The sequence below is a fragment of the Garra rufa genome, chromosome 20 (assembly GCF_049309525.1).
Source record: "Garra rufa chromosome 20, GarRuf1.0, whole genome shotgun sequence".
In the NCBI taxonomy this organism is placed as follows: Eukaryota; Metazoa; Chordata; class Actinopteri; order Cypriniformes; family Cyprinidae; genus Garra; species Garra rufa.
Genome location: NC_133380.1, coordinates 32,192,628 through 32,214,335, shown reverse-complemented (window position 1 = coordinate 32,214,335; position 21,708 = coordinate 32,192,628). Strand labels below are relative to the sequence as shown.

The following is a 21,708-nucleotide window of genomic DNA, read 5'->3' as shown; positions in this document are numbered from 1 at the left end:
GTTGCACAATTTTGTAATTTTTTACATTTGCAAGAAATGGTTAGCCAGCTTTAGAGCATTAACAATGGGTGTCTCAACTGTACTATGGCATATGGGTACAGTTGAGACAAAAAAAAAATTATTAATGACTTCAAATTGCATTTAAATCTCTTGGAACAAACAAACAAACAAACAAACAAAAAACACTGAAAACATGTAATGCTATGAAAGCATTGAAATTTATGTAATTTTCTTTCTTTCCTTTTTCTATTTTCGTTTCTTCTTTTTCTCTGGCAGCTAATGTTAACTTGACATAAATATGTAATACCTGTTGTTCTTGTGGCATTGATTTAATAAAGAAAAAAAATTCAATTAGAAAACGCATCATTCAAAAAAAAAAAAGAGCCGCAGTAACTCTCCAGTCCGCTGGAGGCGCTACTGATTAGAAACCCGCTTCGGCACTCGACTCTGAATGACACCGACACAGAAGTGAACGAGGAAGTGTCGGAGAATAATATTGTGAAATCAGATTTAGATCAGTTTTCCCACTAAAATCATAATTTCATCTGTTGCATGCTTGGTAAGTTATTGTTAAACGTCATTTCGCTATTCTATTTGCGCTGCCTGTACAAGTCTTTTGCGTTCTTGAGAAATCGCGTATGTTATTTAACCTGCCTTTTCTTCTTCATACAGACGAATATTCAAAAACATATTTTTAAAAGCTAAGTTAACTTAGGTTTGGGTTTAAAAAAATAATCCCCTTTGTTATCATTTTTGCGGCTTCCTATGCGTTTTTATTCAAATAATATAAGAATGTTTACTTTTATTTCCTCCTCATTCAGTTACCTGTATCATATTCATCAAATACAGTATTTATTATATGTGACCCCGGACCACAAAACCAGTCATAAGTGTAAATTTGTCCAAATTGAGATTCTTACGTCATCTGAAAGCTGAGTAAATAAGCTTTCCATTGATATATTGTTTGTTAAAACAGGACAATGTTTGTCTGAGATACAACTATTTGAAAACCTGGAATCTGAGGGTGCAAAAAAATCGAAATATTGAGAAAATCGCCTTAAAAGTTGTCCAAATGAAGTTCTTAGCAATGCATATTACCAATCAAAAATCAAGTTTTTATATATTTATGGTAGAAAATGTACAAAATATCTTCATGGAACATGGAATCTTTACTTAATTTCCTTATGATTTTTGGCGTAAAAGAAAAATCGATAATTTTGACCCATACAATGTATTTTTGGCTATTGCTACAAATATACCTGTGCTACTTAAGACTGGTTTTGTGGTCCAGGGTCACATATGTATATTGATTTATTAGTGTGATGTAGTCTAATATGTGACTATCTGATGTTGTCAGGTGGTCATGGAGACCCCTGAGCCCGGTCAGGCAGATGGAGAGGAGCGCATGATGGAGCTGAGACCCAGGACCCGGTCCAATCCGGAGGGTGCAGAGGACCGGCGCAGCAGCACCGGCAGCCTGAACAACAGCCTGGCGTCCCCGCCGCAGCCGGCCGTGGGCAGCCGTGTGGAGGGAGAGGGAGAGGCGGCCAGCTCCGATAGCCCTCCACCTTCTGCCTCTGCCATCACAGCTGCTGCACCTACACCCGTTACTGCAGCAAACTCCACGGCCAGCATGCCTGCGATGGCTTCTGCTGTCAAGGAGAGACCCAAACCCCCTCAGCCGTCCATGAGCACCCAGATCCCTCCATCGGCGGAGTTACACCTGCGGGCGCCACGGGTCAACTGCCCAGAGAAAGTGGTACGTCTGTCTGTAAACAGAACTTAAAGGAATGGTTTACTCACCCTCATGTTGTTCCAAACCCATAAGATCTTCATCTTCAGAATACCAAGTAAGATATTTTTGGTAAAATCTGAGAGCTGTCTGACCCTGCATAGACAGCAAGCGTCCTACCACGTTCACGGTCCAGAAATGTACCAAGAACATCAACTAAATACTCCATGTGACATCAGTGATTCAACTGTATTTTTATGAAGTAACAAGTAGGGATGCACCGAAATGAAAATTCTTGGCCGAAGCCGAACACGGTTTTTTTGTGATTTTTCCCAATGTATTTTGCCAATTTTTTTCACCATTGCATAAATTAAATAGCCAATATTTGCTTTTTACAGTTTTGTCTTGCTTTTCAAAGAAAAAAAATCTATTTCAAAACAACAATTAAAAAATATTTATTTACCACTGAACATTTTTAACTTTCTAGTAGACATTATAGCCTACCACCAAAGCACAATTTAACTTAAAATTAATAAGTTAGTAAAATAATAGTCTTTGGCCATTTTTAAGAGCCCCTTCTTGAATCAGGCATGTGTTAGTAATGTACAAATTAATGCAGCCTTGCTAAGCAAAGGAGAATGTTATAATAAATGTATTAATAGAGCTGTTGTAATGATTGTACAGTAACAGTAACAATACAGTATTTCATCAGTACAATAATTATTATTACGCTGTTTCAGCGTTCAGATTTTCCTCGCGATTTGGACTTTGGAACCTGGCTTTGTGCATGTATTAGACAGCGTTTTGCATCTTTCTCGGACAGTTTTAAATGCTTCCAAACTGTCGACATGTTTGCTACATTAGTGTGCACCTTTGATCGTGTCACGTCATTGTTCGGTATAATTTATTCTGCCTTTTAGCTTTTTCGGCCGAACACCGAAAGAGATTTTTTTGCTATTTTTGGCTGAATAATTTTGGTTGGCGAACATTCGGTGCATCCCTAGTTACAAGAATACTTTTTAAGTGCAAAAAAAACTAAAATAATAACTGGGGATGCTCCGATCCGATATTCATATCGGGTATCGGCTCCAATACGGCCATGCTTAGTAGGGGTGGGAATCTTCAGGCACTTCACGATCCGATCCGATTCCGATTCTGGGAGTCACGATCCGATTCCAAAACGATTCTTGATCTACATTTTTTCCCCAATTAATTCTTCTGCTGTGCAAATACAACTTTACAATTTTAAAAACATGTAAAATTGCAGTTTCTATGCTTTTTGTTTATAGTTGGAATCTCTGTAAAAGTAGGTGTGTCAATCTTCACCGGTTTCAAGATTCAATTTGATTACTGTTTTCATTAACAACTAAATATCACGATGGTCACATTCTCAGTTTTCAATAGTACTGCACATGGCTACATTTTCATATTTGTTTTATATCAAATTTAATTTGGGCCAACTTTACTTTATTTTTTTAAATTATGTAAGAAAGGTACTTTTTAAAACAATTACTTATTTAAAATAAGTTTTCTTCAGGTATCCGAAAGTTTACAGACAATAGTTTTTCTTTTTTCCTCAGCATTACTGCCATTTTATTATTACTGATGAGATCATAGACAGGCAGCTTTACCAAACTAATGCACAGCAGTGGCGAGAGGTGACACTTTTATTTACCAGGTATGCTGAGTGCTAAAACCACCAGTAATACCAAAAATAATAATATCTTTACATTATTTAGACACCAATAAAATCAGAGACGAAATCATATTTTAATATTTCCTCTTTTTCCTGTTTATTATTATTTTTAAAAATATATATACATTTTATATAGGCTATTTTTTCTGTGGACTTTAAACTTTTGAATTGTTGAGAAATTATGAAAATATACATATTATATATAATATACAAAAATACAATACATTTTTGGCAATCAGGATCTGGCAGCAACAGCGCGTTTTTCCGCTTGGGCGAGCGCTTCGCGGACAGCTTACCCCGCGAATGAAATCAGAAAACAGAATGCGCATCAATTCTGAGGAGTCAAGGAAGATGCGGAGAATCTGCTTGCCCAGAAGATTCAAATAAGGGATTCATTTATAAGCATGTTTATATTATTTAACACGTGAACGCATTCTCTCTGACAGCCTGGATATGCAGAGCATTAGCAGCTTACTGTATATGGACGGAACGCCAATGATGCACAGATCTATTTCAATATATCAGATGTTTTGTCCTGCTCTGAAAACATAACTGACTGTATAACAATTTCGTTTGAAACTATTCCAAAATGCAAGTGCATTTAACCGCATCCGCAATCGAGCTTTAGGACGAACAAACACAAAGCGCACGTGAGTCTGCCAGTGCAACAGATTCTTGCATTCCAGACGGCAGAAATGAACGCATATCTAAAGTAAAACACGGCGGATGGAAGCACGCTGTCAAGCAATGCGCACGTGTCTCACAGTGCAAATTCTGTGCGCTGTAGCCAGCCGCGTCTCTAGCGCGCACACGTGCCATATGCAGAAAAAAAAAACAAGCTCAGAATCGATTCTGAAATATTAGGAATCGATTCAGAATCGTTGAAGAGAGAATCGCGATGCATCGATGCATCGATTTTTTTCTCCCACCCCTAATGCTTAGTCAGATCAGGTATCGATCATAGAGGGCCGATCCAAATCCGATATTGTGCGTATTATTCTGTTACCGTTAAGCAGTATAAAAGCATTATAAAGCACAATAACGTTTTCGTGCACCATATTCCAAGTCTTCTGAATCCATGCAATAGCTTATTGTGAGGTACGTATGAATATTTAAGTCCTTACATTAAAGTTCACATAAACTCTTCTCTCCGCTGGTTATTAATTCAGCCTTCAAACCCTGGTCGCGTTCGGTTACGCCAGTCAGTTCGGTAAAGCTTTTTCCAAGATCATTCTGTGTTTCCATTGTGATGCTTGATTTTGTGGATAAACGCCTATGATTTCGCCGACATTGCAAGGATTTTTAAATTATCCAGAATCATGCAGCTTTAGTTTACATGTTTATTACAGCATATAATTCATTAAAATAGAAGTTTAATTTCATAAAGTACAAGTTCATATCAAAATGCACATGCATTTTATGTTTTTCAGTTGAATAAAATACAGATTTTCCCTATATATTTCATCATTGAGGATTTCTTTAAAAAAGTTTAAAAATCTCGTCTCGTGAGTCTTGTAACACCCCTAGAATATACCTATATTTTTTCAGATTTATTATTTAAATTTTTTTTTATAATGAAACAGTCTTTGAAACAGTGTGAAAGAATGATTATCAGTTCCAAACACATAAGGTATATAAATTCTGCATTTATTTAAATGAAAAAAAAAACTGACTAACCATGTTCCGTACACAACGATGTTCCGTACAGATTACCTTTTACCGCCGATCGCTGAATAAATACTTTCGGATCATATATAAACTATATATCTGCGTCATCTTCATTTCTCTCTCTTTCATCCCCAATCACGACAGCGACACTCCCACCATTTGTTCCAGTGACATTTCGATAAGTTTGCTAGGTCTGCCCACTGTGCTTGAAAATGGATAGTGGGCAAACTAAACGTGAGACAGGCACTTGGGAGGGGAGACAACTAAAGCAGCGAAAACGTGCATTTTGATTTAATTTATGGATCTCACAGTATTGCAGGCTTTATGAAATGAATATTATGTTATCATTATGTTAAATAAATTACTTTTTGTTGAATAAATGCTTTGAAATGGGAATATTTAAACGTCAATTGTGGGCGATGACAGCTTGGCGCCACTCAATGCCAGAGACAGTCAGCAGAGGCTGTTTGCCCACCATCATCCTGCGTGCAGTGATGATTTTTATTTTCTTAGTCAATTAAGTTAACATTAACACAAGCATTAATGTTAATTTTTTTTAAAGGAGAAAAAAAGTTGGCATCAATTTAACGTTACATGAATTTAATGTTTTAACATTTTAAATGGTCATGCATTAACAAATTAAACATTAATTAAACGTTATAACGTTGTAACGTTATTTCATTGCCAACTTTTCATAAAAAAGTTATTTAATTTATTTAAAAAAAAAAAGATAGGATATTCAGAAAAGTTATTTAATAATTTTCTTCACTGAAATCAAGGAACACACTCTGTACGGAACACCATTGCAACCTGTACGGAACACCGTTAATGCTTATCATCTTCAGTACACATGCGGAGGAGGTACTTTTCCCCACTTTTCTCAAAAACTATTGGCCCAAAAGACATCAATCAAAGTGTGTACTGCGCAATAGTTATTCTCCCAGAGAATGATCACACAAACATGCTTGTCATGCTTTCAGCAATGGAGGAGTGGTCGCTGGCGCGCGGTGAAGGGCGAAAAGTGTACGGAACATGGTTAGTCTACGTTATCTGTATCGGCCAATATCAAACCCTAGGTATCAGAATCGGTATCAGAGGCAAAAAAGGCGGATCGGAGCATTCCTAATAACAACTTTATTCAACAATTCTTCTCCTCTGCATCACTCTAGCGCTAGGGCTGTGCAATTAATTGCAATCGCAAAAAAATCACGATTTAAGCACATGTGATTTCTAAACCGCATAAGACTGCGATTTTATCTAAACCCCCCCCCCCCCTCCCAACGGCACCCCCCCGCTCCCCTTGAACGTCAAGTTTATTTTATTTTCGATATAGTGCCAGATCACAATAGAAGTCATTTAAGGTTATCTTTCTTATAGAACAGGGCTATACATTGTTCTTTTATTAAACAAACTAAATTGCCTTATGTTATTTATCGTATTTACACGAAGGCATGTCATTTCTGTCTCTACATGGTCGCGCGTTTATAATGTCTCTTCGGCGAAAACAGGACGGGATCGCGGACTCCATTCATAAAAACGGAATTTACTATAGCGCGGAATACCACGGAATAAGTTGATTTTTGGATTAATAAATCAAAAGTTGGTCTGTCTCTTAATTCAAATCGCGATATGGACTAGTGTCTGTGAAAACTGAAATGCAAAAAGACCGTTTTAATATGAATCCTGCATGTTCCGTTTGCCTCTGTTATGTATGAATGGCAGAGACGCATTTTTTTTTATTTTAAAGGTTGTATCAGCGATTTCTAGCCTAAAACATAAAGTGTCAATTTCAGCTGACCTTTCTTCACGATTCGCTCGCTGCCTGCCCCATAAATTGTCTGTGAAAAAACCGCGTCTCTCTGGTCAGCCTAGGGTCCGAGATATGCCAAAAAAAACAATCGGCGCTATCAACTATTAAACAGATAAACAAACAGTGTTCCAACCAATCAGCGTCAGGGGTTTGGTGTTGTGGACTTTCCTACTGGTGCAGGGATGTGAGGGAGGCGGAGCGAAAGTCCACAACACCAAACCCCTGACGCTGATTGGTTGGAACACTGTTTGTTTATCTGTGGAAAGGTTGGTAGTGCCGATTGTTTTTTTGGCATATCTCGGACCCTAGGCTGACCAGAGAGACGCGGTTTTTTCACAGACAATTTATGGGGCAGGCAGCGAGCGGATCATGAAGAAAGCTCAGCTGAATTTGATACTTTATGTTTCAGGCTAGAAATCGCTGATACAACCTTTAACTACACGCATACTGAAGCATGCGTGATGCTCCTGCTAATTTTTGGCATTTGCATCTAACATGAACAGATACACTCAATCTCCAAAGCTGCTGCGAGTGTCACTTTTACCGTTTCATTTGAGAAAACTAGCATCATATCATACTACACAGAAACTTCTTGGCAACCTGTCAAAATAAAAGTACGGTTTAACATGTAACAGAAGAATATTAGTCTTGTATTACTTTTGTACAGTATAATGTACAAAACATACATAAAACAATATATATGATAAAAAAATAAATATTACAACAAGATTAACCACTTAATTGTATTACTATTTAAACGTTTTAAACTGAATATAATTTTTCTTTCATGTATTGATTTTAACAGTGAACTTCTGTTTGTTTGCCAAAAAATAAAAGGGTTTATTTTTCATTTGATTAAAAATAAATAAATGTTTATGCTTTTTGATTGTCAGAAAAATTAAAACACATAAGAAAAAAAAAAAAGAAAAAGATTGTAGAGCCCTCAAAATGTTAAAATATAGAGTTTTGGACTTATTTTTCCACTGAAATGAATGTTTTCGTTATTACACAAAGTAGGCTAAAGTACCGGGGAAAAAAGTAACATGGCTAATTTATTTTATGTTGTCTGTTTTAAAGACAATTTTACAACAGTTTTGTTTATTAAACTTAATACTATGTTATTTCATTGTGAAATGTTTTGTTATGCACTTCTTGTGCACTGAATACATTTAGAATGTATGTATGTAGCTTGTTTGAAAAAGCAAAAACAGTTGCCAAAATCGCAAATAAACTCGCAATCGCAATATTCGTTCAAAAAATCGCAATATGATTATTTTGTCCATATTGCACAGCCCTACATAGCGCCCTTTTGGAGAGTACCATGATGCATGCATGTGCTTTGATTTGTTGAATAATGTTGATTATTGTAGCTTTATAAAATTAAAGTTGAACCACTGTCACATAGACTATTTTATCAATGTTCTCAGTTGCATTGCTGTCTATGCAGGGTCAGAAAGCTCTCGGATTTCATTGAAAATATCTTAATTTATGTGCTGAAGATGAACGAAGGTCGTATGTGTTTGGAACAACATAAGAGTGAGTAATTAATGACATAATTTTCTTTTTTGGGTGAACTGTCCCTTTAAGGATATTTACATTTGAAAACACTTCTGTCAGTCAAGTGTTCTCACAATGTCTTTTTTTCAACAGATCATCTGTTTGGACCTTTCAGAGGAGATGTCTTTGCAAAAACTGGAGTCGTTTAATGGGTAACATTACAGTTTTTAAATTCACTTGTTGTCTTTGGTTTGTCATTTTCATTTAAAACGAATGTATTTTATATAATTTTTTTTGTAAATGATTTGCATTTCCAGATCCAAGACGAACGCCTTAAATATTTCACAGAAAATGATTGAGATGTTTGTGAGAACCAAGCACAAGATTGACAAAAGGCATGAGTTTGCTCTGGTGGTGGTGAATGATGATGCCATGTGGGTGAGTGGACAAAACCTATTCATTTAATCAGAAAAAAATCCAAATTATTATTTTGCTTTTATTTTTATATTTTCCTTTTAATCGATTAATTTTGTTATGTGCTTTTGTCATTTCCCATTTTTTTTCTTTTCTATATAGATTAATTGAATTCATTTTTTATCATTTTACCACTTCAGCTTATTTGCAGTTGGATGCCATGGCAATATTTTTAATTTATAATGTAATATTTTTGTATCGGTTTTATATTAATTACTGAACACAGTTATAATTTTGACACTGAAAAATGTATTTTAAAAGTTGAATAATTAAGAGACTTGCAAGCATTCAATGTGTTTGGGAAATGTGGAAAAAAAAACTTTAACCTCTAGTTTAATTAAATTATTATTTATGTACTATTTCTATACTTACTAATATTTAACTTGAATTGCCTTTTAGTTTTATATTTTCAGTTTTCAATTTAATTTTTTGTAATTTTAGTACTTGGTTATCTATGCAACAATTTAGACTTGTTTTTTATATTTATATTTTATTTAAATGTATCCTTTTGTTTTAAAAGTAAATTTATTATTAAAATATTATTATGATAAATTGTTATTAAATTTAAATTATTTTTGGAAGTGTTTTAAAAAAAAATTTAAATAGTAAAATGTTTTTCAAAACCATGTGAAATCAACATGAACAAAAAATATGTATCATTCAGCTTTAAACAAAAGTAATCTAAATTTAGTCCAAAACAGAGATATTATAGTTAACTAAAATCACTTAAAAATGTTTTGTTACTTTATTGTTGTTGTGTTTTTGTTTTGTTAATATTTACATTTATTTATTTTTATTTGTTTTAGTTTTTATAATTTTAGTAGTTAAACGTTTTTTGAATTTAGTTATCTATGCAGCATTTCAGATTTTTTTTTCTTTACTTACTTTTTTAATATTTATATTCTATTTAAATGTATCCTTTTTATTTTGAAAATGCAAATTATTATTGTTATAAATTATTATTAAATTTAAATTATTTTTTGGAAGTAATTATTAAGATTACTTACCATCCAGAAATTTACTGGATAAATGGATACACCACAAATGCACGTTTTTAGAGTCATTGTATTTAAACAGTTTTTTTTTTTTTTTTATTGAAAATAGTATAATGCTTTTCAAAACCATATAAAATCAACATGAGTTATTATAGTTAACTAAAATAACATCAAAACATTTTGTTACTTTGTTGTTGTTTTGGTTTTGTTAATATTTACATGTATTTTTCAGTTTTAGTTTTTGAAATTTAGTTATCTGTGCAAAGTTTCAGATTTGAGTTTTCTTTTACTTACTTCATATTTGTATTTTATTTAAATGTATCCTTTTGTTGATTTTTTTTTTCAAAACCGAAACAAACATGAATATAAAGAGTATGTTAAGAACATTTTTTAAATGTATTTTTTAATTTAATTTTCTTCTTCATCAAGAAAACTCTTATTTGTCATGTATTGTTTTTATTTATATGTTCAAAAACATATCCAGAATTCAATAGTTTTGATTGAAGTATAGCATATTATGAGCCCTTCACTTTAAATCTCTTTTACACACAGTTATCAGGATTCACGTCTGACCCGCGAGAGCTGTGCAGCTGTCTGTACGACCTGGAGACCAATGTCTGTGAGTCCTTCAGTATCCTTATTTAGAGAGTTAGGCCCATTTTATGTGCTTGTGGAATCAGGTTGGTCCAGATAAACAGTGATAAGAGCTGCAGAGGAAGCAGTGAGAATGAACCGTGATCACACTGATTATTTCCTTAACTACTAACTATAGATCTGGAAGATCTCCTCAATGTAATGTAAGTAGTTTTCTTCCTCTGTGTTTGATCATTAGACTGCTGTAGATTAAACTCCCTCCATTCATTTGTATGTTTTCCTTCTCTTGTAGTCTGCAGAAAATTGAACTTCCTCAGATGGAGAACATTCAGACCATCCCGCCTCCTTTCGTAGTCCGGACTCTCCTCATCTTAGGCCGGCATGCTGGCATGCTCCAGTTCAACCCCTCTGAAGCTGCCAAAGTGAGTTTGTTTGACACGTTACTACACAATTATAGGTTAATGACAAGAACACTTTATTTGGTTTAGATTTATTAGGTTATTTAAAATATGTACAGGGTTAGTTCACCCGAAAATGAAAATTCTGTCATTAATTACTCACCCTCATGTTGTTTCAAACCTGTAACACCTTCATTCATCTTCAAAAAACTAATTAAGATATTTTTGATCAAATCCAAGAGCTTTATGACCTTCCATAGACAGCAAAGCAATTGACACGTTTACACTGCAAAAAATGCTTCTCTTACTTAGATTTTTTGTCTTGTTTCCAGCCGAAATATCTGAAAAATTCTTAAATCAAGAAGGATTTTCTAGACAAGTAAAAATGATTTTCTTGTTTTCAGTAAAAACAAGTCAAAATTAAGTTAGAACAAGCAAAATAATCTGCCAATGGGGTAAGAAAAATAATGTCAATCTCAAACAGAAAACAGGTTATTTTTCTTACCCCATTTGCAGATTATTTTGCTTGTTTCAAGCAAAAACACACTTAATTTTGACTTGTTTTTACTGAAAACAAGAAAATAATTTTTAAATTAAGAAGTTTTCAGATATTTTGGCTGGAAACAAGACAAAAAATCTAAGTAAAAAATAGTCAATGTGACATCAATGGTTCAACCTTAATTTTATGAAGCTACGAGAATAAGAAAGAAATTGTTGAAAAAAGTCATTATTTTTGTTTTCTTTGCATACAAAAAGTGTTCTCGTAGCCGAGTCATAACGGTCAGAAAGCTCTCCGATTTATTCAAAAATATCTTTATTTGTGTTGCGAAGATGAACAAAGGTCTTACCATTAAAGGTCCCATATTGTACACATTTCTGGAAGTTTATTTTAGTTGTTGATGTCCTTAAGAATATATATTTGCGGTATAAGTGCCAAAATCCATCTCAATATATTTTTACAGCTCCTTTTTTAGGAGCTCTGTCAAAAACAGGTCGATTTTGGCCCATCTAAGTAATATTCATGAGCCTCTCTTCTGATTGGCCTGTTGTTTTCTGAGTGACGCACAGCCAGGCCAGTCACAGTTAACTACGGTCATGTATGCTTTAGCTGAGCCCAGAGCCATAGAGAGAGCCTAGCCTGCTGATACTCAACAGAATATTTCAGAATGATCATTAATGTTTTTTCTTTTTCAAACACCGAATGCAGTAAGCTACATAACTGTTGCTTTTGTAAAGCCCCTTTCACAATGCGCGCTGATTCTGGAAAATTATGGTAACGAGCGCTGTGTGAACAAAAGCCAGAACCATAAAGGCAGTGTTGTAGTGATGATGCACGTTATCATGCGACTCTTCACGACGAAAAAATACGTGCAAAGTGGAATGAAGCGGCGATCAGACAGAGCCAGCTCCTCACTATCAGCGCTGAAGCACAGTTTGTTCAGGTTAGTTTCAGTTTAGTGAAACGTACGCGTCGCATTACATCTCACATCCAAACGTCACATGTCTTTATGGGTTGTGTGTAAAGCACGCACAGATTCCGGAAAACAACTGTGAATGAACCAAATCAAACAACTCCGGAACAAATCATGGGAAACATTATCCGTGTATTTACCGGAATCGCTGTGTGAAAGAGGCTGAAGTTGACGACGTGCCAGTGGTCTCTTATATTCACATTGTTCTGAAGCCTGTGCAATAATGTAGTTTCGACATCTATAGACTGAACAGGGTTTTCTCAACTTGTTTTCGTGTTGTTGTTGCTTAGCAATGTTATGGACACGATATTGTCTGGGTTTGACAAAAGGAGGGTGGGATGTGATTGGTGCTCGAGGTGGTGACCGAAGGCGGTGACTGAGTAGATCAGACGTCACATCTTTGCGGAAGTCACAGCGGCTCGTGAAAATGAACAGCTACTTTAAGCAGGCTGTGTGCAGTTTACTGTGGATTGACTGTTTTGAAACTCATTTGGTAGTTACATAGCCCCTAGACCTCAGTTATCATGAAAAAAGCCAGGAAATTTCGATTTTGACAATATGGGACCTTTAATCAATAATTTATACTTACAACTTTGAAAGCTGTGAGAAAATCTTTCGCCCTCATGAAACATTCCTGTTTGCTTGGATTCCTATTAAAATGACCAGATTACCTGTGAAAATTTGCAGAACAGCTATAAATGTGACCCCACCTTTTGTCCACCAAATCAAAGTCATGTGGTGCAACCAACAATGTGCAAAATATGCAGAAAAAAATTAACAGGAAGTGATATCATGAAGAGGACCCCTAAAAGCCTTCATGAATGTCTTTTAAGTTTGTAAATGAAGTTCAGGTTGTAAAATGTCATGTGGTACAACTCCCTATATTAAAATACTTTTATAAATAATTTTTTGAATTATGAAAATGTGTACACCCACATATATTCTAATTGTAACACAAATTACTTTTTACTTCATGGTTACACCACATTACACTCTTTGGAGTCATTGAATTTAAAAATAGTATAATATTTTTCAAAACCATATGAAAGCAACATGAACACAAAAAGTCTTTATCATTCAGGTTTAAACAAAATTAATCCCTGAGAGATTTAGCCCAAAACAGTTATTATAGTTAGCTAAAAATAAGGGTGTGTTCACACTTGTCATGTTTGGTTCGATGAAAACAAACTCTGGTGCGATTGCTCTGTAGTTTATTTGAGTAAGTGTGAACGCTGCCATCCGAACTCTGGTGCACACCAAACAAGCGGACCGAGAATCTGAGACCGCTTCCAAACGAACTCTGGTGTGGTCGAATGAAATATGAACGCAACACGGACCAAATACTTCTAAACGAACCAAAAACAGGAAGTAATGACAAGATACAACGCTATGCGACATGATTTCATACAAAAGCGGTGTAACCAAAACAAAATGAGCAGAGGGCAAACATGGAGCAACAAGAAGGTAATATGCCTTTCATGAGCTCTTTTTGGTGAAAATAAAATCATATATACGCAATAATGTGTGCGCTTAGTCCAGCAGATGGCATTAGCAACTAGTTTAATGTCTTAACACTAGAACCACCAGAGGTCGCTGTATACCTAAAACCGCCATTCACTGTATTATGCCACTGTCTTGATAAAGAAGTGTCTAGTGTCATAAAAAAAATGATTGTCTAGTCATCAACTTATTTTTTTTGCCCTGTTGTTTTGTTTATAGATTTTTATGCAGGCTACAGTCCTTTTTCATAACAGTCAATTTAACATAAACAAGACTGCGCTGACAAAGGGAATTAAAAGGAAGTACATAACTACATAATTGTGTGGTGTAATATTAATTCATTGTCATTATTCAAAAAATTTAGACAATTCGTGTTATTTAAATTACGAAAATAGCCCATAGACAACAATGTGCAAAAATAACTTGCGCACACTGCATAGGATTATGAGATGTGAAATTCAAGTGCACAGCTTCACCTAATGAATGATTAATTTGTTTACTTATATCATTTATAATATGAATAAGAGAACAACACAAATAAACTTAAAAAAAAAGTATTCATTACATAGATCGGATTTTTGATTTAGATTTTTTCAGGAAACGGTCAGACTAGAATAAATAGCAAACAAAAAACAATAGAAATTGCAAAACAAAAATTAAATAAATAATCCAAAGTTTTAACAATATGTGTAACGTTAGGCTAAAACATCTAAATATTAGATCACTTTCAGATGAGCCGTCAGATGCTGAGGCGACCCAGGACGCATAACAGACTCTCCAATAATCATGGTATTTAGTGCTTGTAATAGCTCTTCATCAAAAATCAGCTGCCTTCTTTTGCTCATATTGACTTTATGAAACTGATAACCACTAATTCAGTGAGTAAAAGGCGCTGCCTAGCAATGTACAATGTAAAAACATAACCGGCAAGATTATGACAGCGCGAAAATACACGCGTTATATAGTGGGTAAATTTGACCCGCGCTGGCGCTTTTAGGTATAAATTTTCAGTTTTTCGATCTGCTATTATCTAAACACTTTTTAACACCAGGTGATTTTAAATTACAACATTTTAGTAAAAGTCAATGACTGGGAGACTTGAGTGTTTTACTGAAAATCTGTTAGGTACATTTGAATAACCGATACGGGTAAAATTGACCCCGTGGCGGTTCTAGTGTTAAACCTAGTCCCAGACTAAAATGTAAATCTGAGCTGTTTCAACTGAAAGAAACTTGCACTGACTGATCTTAAAATACATTTGTTTTGTCTCAAGATGGACAACAGTAATATTTTTTTCTAAGGCATGTTTCTGAAAATTAATTAAATGTCCTAATTGAACTATAGCCTAATCCTGGTTTAGTCTAAGCCATGTCTATGAAACCGGGCCTTGGTGTATTCAACCTAAAGCTCAGCGCCGCTTTAAGTTAAACGCACCTTTTCCTTTTGTTTGGAGGGTTTGGTGAGTTCCGTCACGAAATATAAGTCACTCAATCCAACCAATCAGGTTGTGTATGTATCACTATGTCTTTAGGTTCTGTATCTTTAGGTTTGTTGTCAAAATTGCCAGTGTGAACGCTAAGTGGACCAGGACCAAATGTATGGAACTACAAGTGTGAACTAGAGCCCGACCGATTTATCGGCCGATATTAGGCATTTTCCAAACTATCGGTATCGCCATTTATAATGGCCGATAAATGAATATTTTTAAAAAATAAAATAAAAGCGGACGAAACACCCTTTAACCATGTCATGAGTGTTGGCGTTGTATAGTTTGTCCACCAGAGGGCACGCTACACCGTCCCTTTTGGCAACACTCGTGTACAACGTGCCACACATCCTGCAACCCGCTGAGTCGGGCAGAGAGAGCCAGTTATCCGCGAGTGAGATCATCGGTGAAGTGTGTTCATGGTAGGGTTGGGAATCGAAAATCGATTCCGATTCTGGAATTGAATACTTAAGAGTAAAGAATCGGATACTTTTTATAAAATTAAAATGTCGATTCCTCTTATCAATTCCTGGGTGCAAATTTTCATCTAGTGATCTGCCAGGGCCTTCCGCGCGTGCAATCTGCCAGGACCTTGTGTGGTAATGTAAACATCAGTCTACTACAAGATGGATCGCGCGAAGTGCTCAAAAGTGTGGCTACGCTTTGTAAAAACCGAAGACAAAGCTACCGCTGCACGCAAACTTCATCTTAGAGATCTGCAAGGGACGGATGTTTTAGTCCCGCGCCCGCCCGCTCCAAAAGGAATATATGTTATTTTGTCCCGCAAAAGCCCACATAAAAGTAACTTATACCCCCGCGGGAAGACAGGTATCTACTTCATCTCTTGGCTGCATGAAACAAACCTTCCCTTTAATGTAAAGGCAAAGATGATCAGAGTAAAGGGGGTCGCACACCGAACGAGAAACACAGCGCCGCGTCGCGCCACGTCTTTAAAATTTGAACACATAGATTTCTATGAGCATACGCACACCGGCGGCGCCATTCGGCGTCTGTCCGCGGCACCCAGCTACGACTCAGGAAGCTGTTCAAACTTCTACCGCGCCACAGAGCGCCATCTGCGTAGTTTTATATTAAATAACATATTTGTCTCAAATCGTCCTATTAGATTAAAAAAACAAGATACCACTGCTGCAAAATACTATTTACATTAGGTTTACAGCTTGAAAAAAATGTAAACCTTTATAATTAATTCATTTTATTTTCTTGAGACATTTCTACATATGCAAAATCTAAAGTCCTATGTAACATTTGCCTGTCGTTATTACATTCACTGTCTTTGACTGCCACCTACTGGATTTACAAGGTCACAACCGTCACTTGCAGTTCAGAACTTCAATGAAAAATGAGCTGGCGCGTATAGAATGTGCACGTCCGGTGTGCGATACCTCCAGCTGTCCTCGGCGCGATGCGACGTTGCGCTGCGTTTCTCGTCCGGTGTGCGACCCCCTTAATAGTAACGAACTCTATCAGTGGAAGCTAATGTCACTGTCAATGCCACTGGAAGACCGCTAACGTTAACATTAATGAGCTTGGAAACCACAATGAACTTATTCTGCCTAAATAAAGTAATGATTACTGTATTTATAAATAGCATATCTCTAGTTAAAGTCCCTGGATTGTAAAATGTAAGTTAGACTTGCGAGGAGTGAACATTTAGACATAGAGAAAAAGTATCAAACGTAGCTTGTGCATAAAAGTTCGCTTTTCTTTTACACGTGTGTGAAATCCAATGACGCCAAGTGTGCATTGCAGACTGTCGTTCAGCCGCAGCATTAACGAGTCACATAATGGATTTAGATCGCTAAATAGTAGGTTTTAGAAGGCAGGCAGCAACTGATGATTGAAAATGGTTTGATGTAGCTTGGTGGAAAGAATTTAAAAAGTGCAGGTAAAGGGATAAGCAAGCTGACATTGTAATTATAAGGTAGCTTATTTTTATACATTTTATTTATCAGAACTTTAATATATTTTGATGTTCCTCTGTTCTGTTGTGACAATAAAAGAAACAAGTTTCTTTTTAAAATGCATTATCATATTATGTTAGTTAAAACTCATAAATAACTACAAATAACTAATGTTAGGGAAATCTGTTAAAGTTTTGTGTTGCGCGTTTCTGAAATTTAAAAAAATAAATATCGGCCGATATATCGGATTTTAAAACTTTCAAAAATCCTTTTCCTTTTCGAAATCCTTTATCGGACGGGCTCTAGTGTGAACACACCCTAGAATAACAAAAAAATGTCATTACTTAAAATAAAATAAATAAAACAGAAAATAAAATGCAAAAAAAACTTTTGTAAACTTTAGTTCAAACATTTTAATTCAGTTAATTTCAAAAGCAACATTTCTCGTTTTCTTTTATATATTTTTTTCATTTACATATATACTTATGTAATACATATATACTTACATTCAATGTGCTTTCTATGGGCATAAAATCACTTTTATTTGATATATAAACACACTATATTGCCAAAAGTATTGGGACACCCCATTTTAATAAACAGGTTTGACTACCGTAGTATTTTCAAATCTTAAATCTTAATGGTTAAGCATATAATGATATTATAGGGCATTGTGTGCTTCTAATTTTATAGCAACAGTTTTGACAGGACCCTTTCTATTCTAACATGACAATGCCTCTGTGTATAAGGCAAGGTTCACATACAAATGATTAATTCAGTCAGTGTGGAAGAACTTAACTGGTCTGTAAAAACTAAAGCAAAGTCCTAATCTCAGCTGAACACCTCTGGTGTGACTTTAAATGCAGACCTTGAGCCAAAAACTCATCACCAAACACCAATGACTTGTACATACACTATATGGACAAAAGTATTGGAACACCCCTTCTTCAGAACAGAAAAAGGCACTTCCAAAACTGTGGCAACAAATATGGAGACATAATTAAAAAACTGTATCTTCCATCTCTGTTGCAACGGTTTTGGAAGTGTCTAAAATGACTGGACCCATACGTACGAGTCATTGGTGTTTGGTGATGAGTTTTGGCTCAAGGTCTGGATTTACAATCACACCAGAGGTGTTCAGATGGGATTAGGATTTTGCTTTTTGCAGACAGTCAAGTTCATCCACAGTGACGGAATTAATCATTTCGATTTGAACCTTACCTTGTACACAGAGGCATTGTCAAGTTAGAATAGAAAAGGGTCATGTCCAAACTGTTGCTATAAAATAAGAAGCACACAATTCCCTAGACTATCATATGCTTAAATATAAGATGGGTACTCATGGAAATTACTAAAGTAGTCAAAAGAAGGGGGCGTCCCAATACTTTTCGCAATGTGTGTGTGTGTGTGTGTGTGTGTGTGTATGTATGTATGTATATATATTTATACAGTCAAGCCCGAAATTATTCATACCCCTGGCAAATTCTGACTTAAAGTTACTTTTATTCAACCAGCAAGTTTTTTTTATTAGAAATGACACAGGCGTCTCCCAGAAGATAATAAGATGAAGTACAAGAGGCATCATTGTGGAAAAAATTATTACTTTTATTTACATTTGAACAAAAAGTGGCATGTCCAAAATTATTTATACCCTTTGTAAACTGTCACAGTCTATGGGAAAATCCAAAGTTCTATACCATTCCAAATAGTCCAAGCTGTTGCCAGGGGTATGAATAATTTCGGGCTTGACTGTATATAAAATAAATAACATTTAAAAAAATAATAATAATAATAATAAATATATAGGCATTTTAAAAAAAACTTACAAAAATGTCAAAACCACAACAAAATTACTCAAATTTAAACTAAAATTCAAAATATTTACAAAAACTTAAATAATATCTACTGATACTAAAATAACCATGTCTTCAAATGAGTAATCCTGCATATTCTCTTTCTTTCCAGAAAATGCTGCAGTCTCCATATTTTTTCTTTGATGTTGTTTACCTTCATAATGGAGCTGAAGAACAGACAGAAGACACCAGCTGGAAGGTTTAAACTTACTTTGAATCTCTTAGGAGCTGTTTACACTAGTGCGTTCACATTTTAAAACAGCTTTTTAGCATGAAAACAATCCTCGTCTACACTGGCCTTTTCACTGCATATCAGAAACGATCTCTCGTCTACACTACACAACCTAAAATGCATGTCACATGACCATTCACATGGCCACATCATCGTCAGAAGTCTACGTTTTGGTCCGTTTACACTGAAAAGCAATCCTGGAGTTTTCAAACTATAAATAGGGTTTGCATCGTTTTCGAAAAGTCTCAATTTTCGAGGGTCGAAAATGCTGGAGTTTTGTAAACGACAGGCGTAACCGTAGCAAAAGTTATGATAAAATGATAAAAATCCACCCGGTGGAATTTTTAATCTTAAAGTAATATCCCCTTTTTAAAATCAGGTCATTCTCAGCTTCTTGTCGTTGTGACGAAGCACAGTTGATTGACATGAGCGCCTTACCTTAGCCCCGCCCTCACCGAGCTGAAACAGTCCGAATACGATCGCCATTGTGTGACTCAGGTGCAGAGGAAGACTCTAATTGAGCGATTGAGGTGTTCTGTTGTTGGATGTAATAATGGACATAGCAGTAGTCATTTACTCCCGACATCTGAGCCGCTGAAGACGCAGAAGACAACGTTACTTTCGTTTTTAAAAGAAAAGCGCCGAGCCTGATCTACATATGCATCTATGTTCATGTGAATCATTCGTGATGCAGCTTCACCCACAGCAGAAGTGAGTATAAGGGTTTTAAATGACTCTTTGCAAATAGCCTTTCTTAATAATGTAATTGTTGGCAAGTTTCGCCGATTAACACACCAAAATGCAGCTAAACGTGGCTAAAGTAAACATTACAGCTTGTAGTCCCTCAGCAGAGAGGGGCGTGACGAGCAGAGCTCATTTGCATTTAAAGGGCCCATGCGATAAAATGAGCTGATATTTTGCAGAGCTGATTTTGGCAAGGTAAAAGGGTGTTTTCTTACACTACTATTGAGAATTTTTAACCAAAGTATATTAGAGACTTTTCATTCAGACCTTAAAGAATCCTATGAACTTGGGCATCTGATGACCCCTTTAAAACAAAAAGAAACGCTCTAGTGTAAATGTGGCCTTAAGTTGTATATGTTTCAGTTTTTCTAAAGAGGTACTGAATGTCTGTGTCTGTATCGCCAGGACGTGTACTCCTCTTTCAGCGAGCTGGACTCTAAGGGAATGTGCTATCGCTTTGAGGTGTCACTGTGTGGTCCTGCTATCGAGCTGCACAACTGCATGGCCAAACTGCTGTGCCACCCGCTGCAGAGACCCTTCCAGAGCCACGCGTCCTACAGTCTGCTGGAGGACGATGACACGCAGGAGACCGAAGCCACGGTGTGATACTGACTAACCTGACTGATAAACTCCAAAATGAAGGAGTGACCTGTGAATAACTGCGTGCATATGGCCTTGTCCACGGTTTCTCTGCTGGAAATGCCTCTTTTAGAAAACTTCAGCGTCTTAACTTAGCAGAGCAGCCATAACACAGCTCAAAACCCTCTTGAGGAACAGCCCATTAAAGCTAACCAATTAGTTTTGATAATGTCAGCTATAAATGTTTTGATTTCTGAAAACGTCCCATGATTGGAAACATCATACACCCCTCAAAGGTCCACTAGTTATGTGGCAGAAATTCACAGATGAGCTCATGTGACTGATGGCCATCCACTGACTAGATATTTAATGTGCTTAAGGTTTAACTGAGTTCATCTGAACAGCATCTAACAAACACTGGTCTCATTAAATGACAAGGCATTTACACTGAAGACATTTTCAAATCAAAAAACAATATAATTGGTAATTATATTCCACCAAATCCCTTATTTTGTATGGATATATGCTAAACTGTATTATTACATACTGTACGGAATGTATATCCTGTTAATAAAGTTTTGGAAAACGCCAGTCAATTTAAAATTTTTATCAAAGAAATACAAAACTCTTAAGGCGACACACTGCAGATGAATAGGGTAAAAAAAATGAACTTATAGTTATCACCTTACTTACCCAGTTGTTTGATTACATTGATAATTGCAAACATTTTTTGTGTTACAAGTTTTCTAAAATGTGCAAATGAGCTATTATTTAATGAATTATACGCTAATTTGCATAAAAAATAATTGCATTCAAAAATTCTTAAAAATGTAAAGTTTGGTGTGTGTAAGTGCTACTGAAGTGGAGATTTATGGCTCAGTGTAGGAGAAAAAAACGGCTTTTAAAAATATATATTGTAATTGAAATCTATTGACAGAAATAGATAAAGTGCTATAAAAGAAACACTCAACGGTGTTTTTTGGATGTTTTCTTTTCTTTCATAAAAAACACTATGAAAAACAAAAAAGGCCAAAACCTCAAACTTGACAGGTG

At 35.6% G+C, this 21,708-nt stretch overlaps 1 protein-coding gene across 1 annotated transcript; it reads left to right on the top strand.

Annotated features, from left to right (window-relative positions):
- Positions 1-438: 438 nt before the first annotated feature.
- On the top strand, positions 439-21,246 carry babam1 (BRISC and BRCA1 A complex member 1). The gene is made up of 9 exons (XM_073825948.1): positions 439-559; positions 1,358-1,759; positions 8,557-8,615; positions 8,721-8,841; positions 10,425-10,503; positions 10,645-10,669; positions 10,759-10,888; positions 19,213-19,299; positions 20,482-21,246. Exons 2-9 carry the CDS (start codon positions 1,364-1,366, stop codon positions 20,680-20,682), a joined length of 1,098 nt encoding a protein of 365 aa, XP_073682049.1. The 5' UTR covers positions 439-559; positions 1,358-1,363; the 3' UTR covers positions 20,683-21,246.
- The last annotated feature ends 462 nt before the right edge of the window (positions 21,247-21,708 follow it).

Bases quoted from the DNA above. Each gene is read 5' to 3' on its own strand.
- babam1 (XM_073825948.1), top strand. From the start codon at position 1,364: ATGGAGACCCCTGAGCCCGGTCAGGCAGATGGAGAGGAGCGCATGATG. The intron at 8,842-10,424 runs GTGAGTGGACAA...TTTTACACACAG, and splicing joins TGAATGATGATGCCATGTGG to TTATCAGGATTCACGTCTGA. The intron at 10,670-10,758 runs GTAAGTAGTTTT...CTTCTCTTGTAG, and splicing joins GAAGATCTCCTCAATGTAAT to TCTGCAGAAAATTGAACTTC.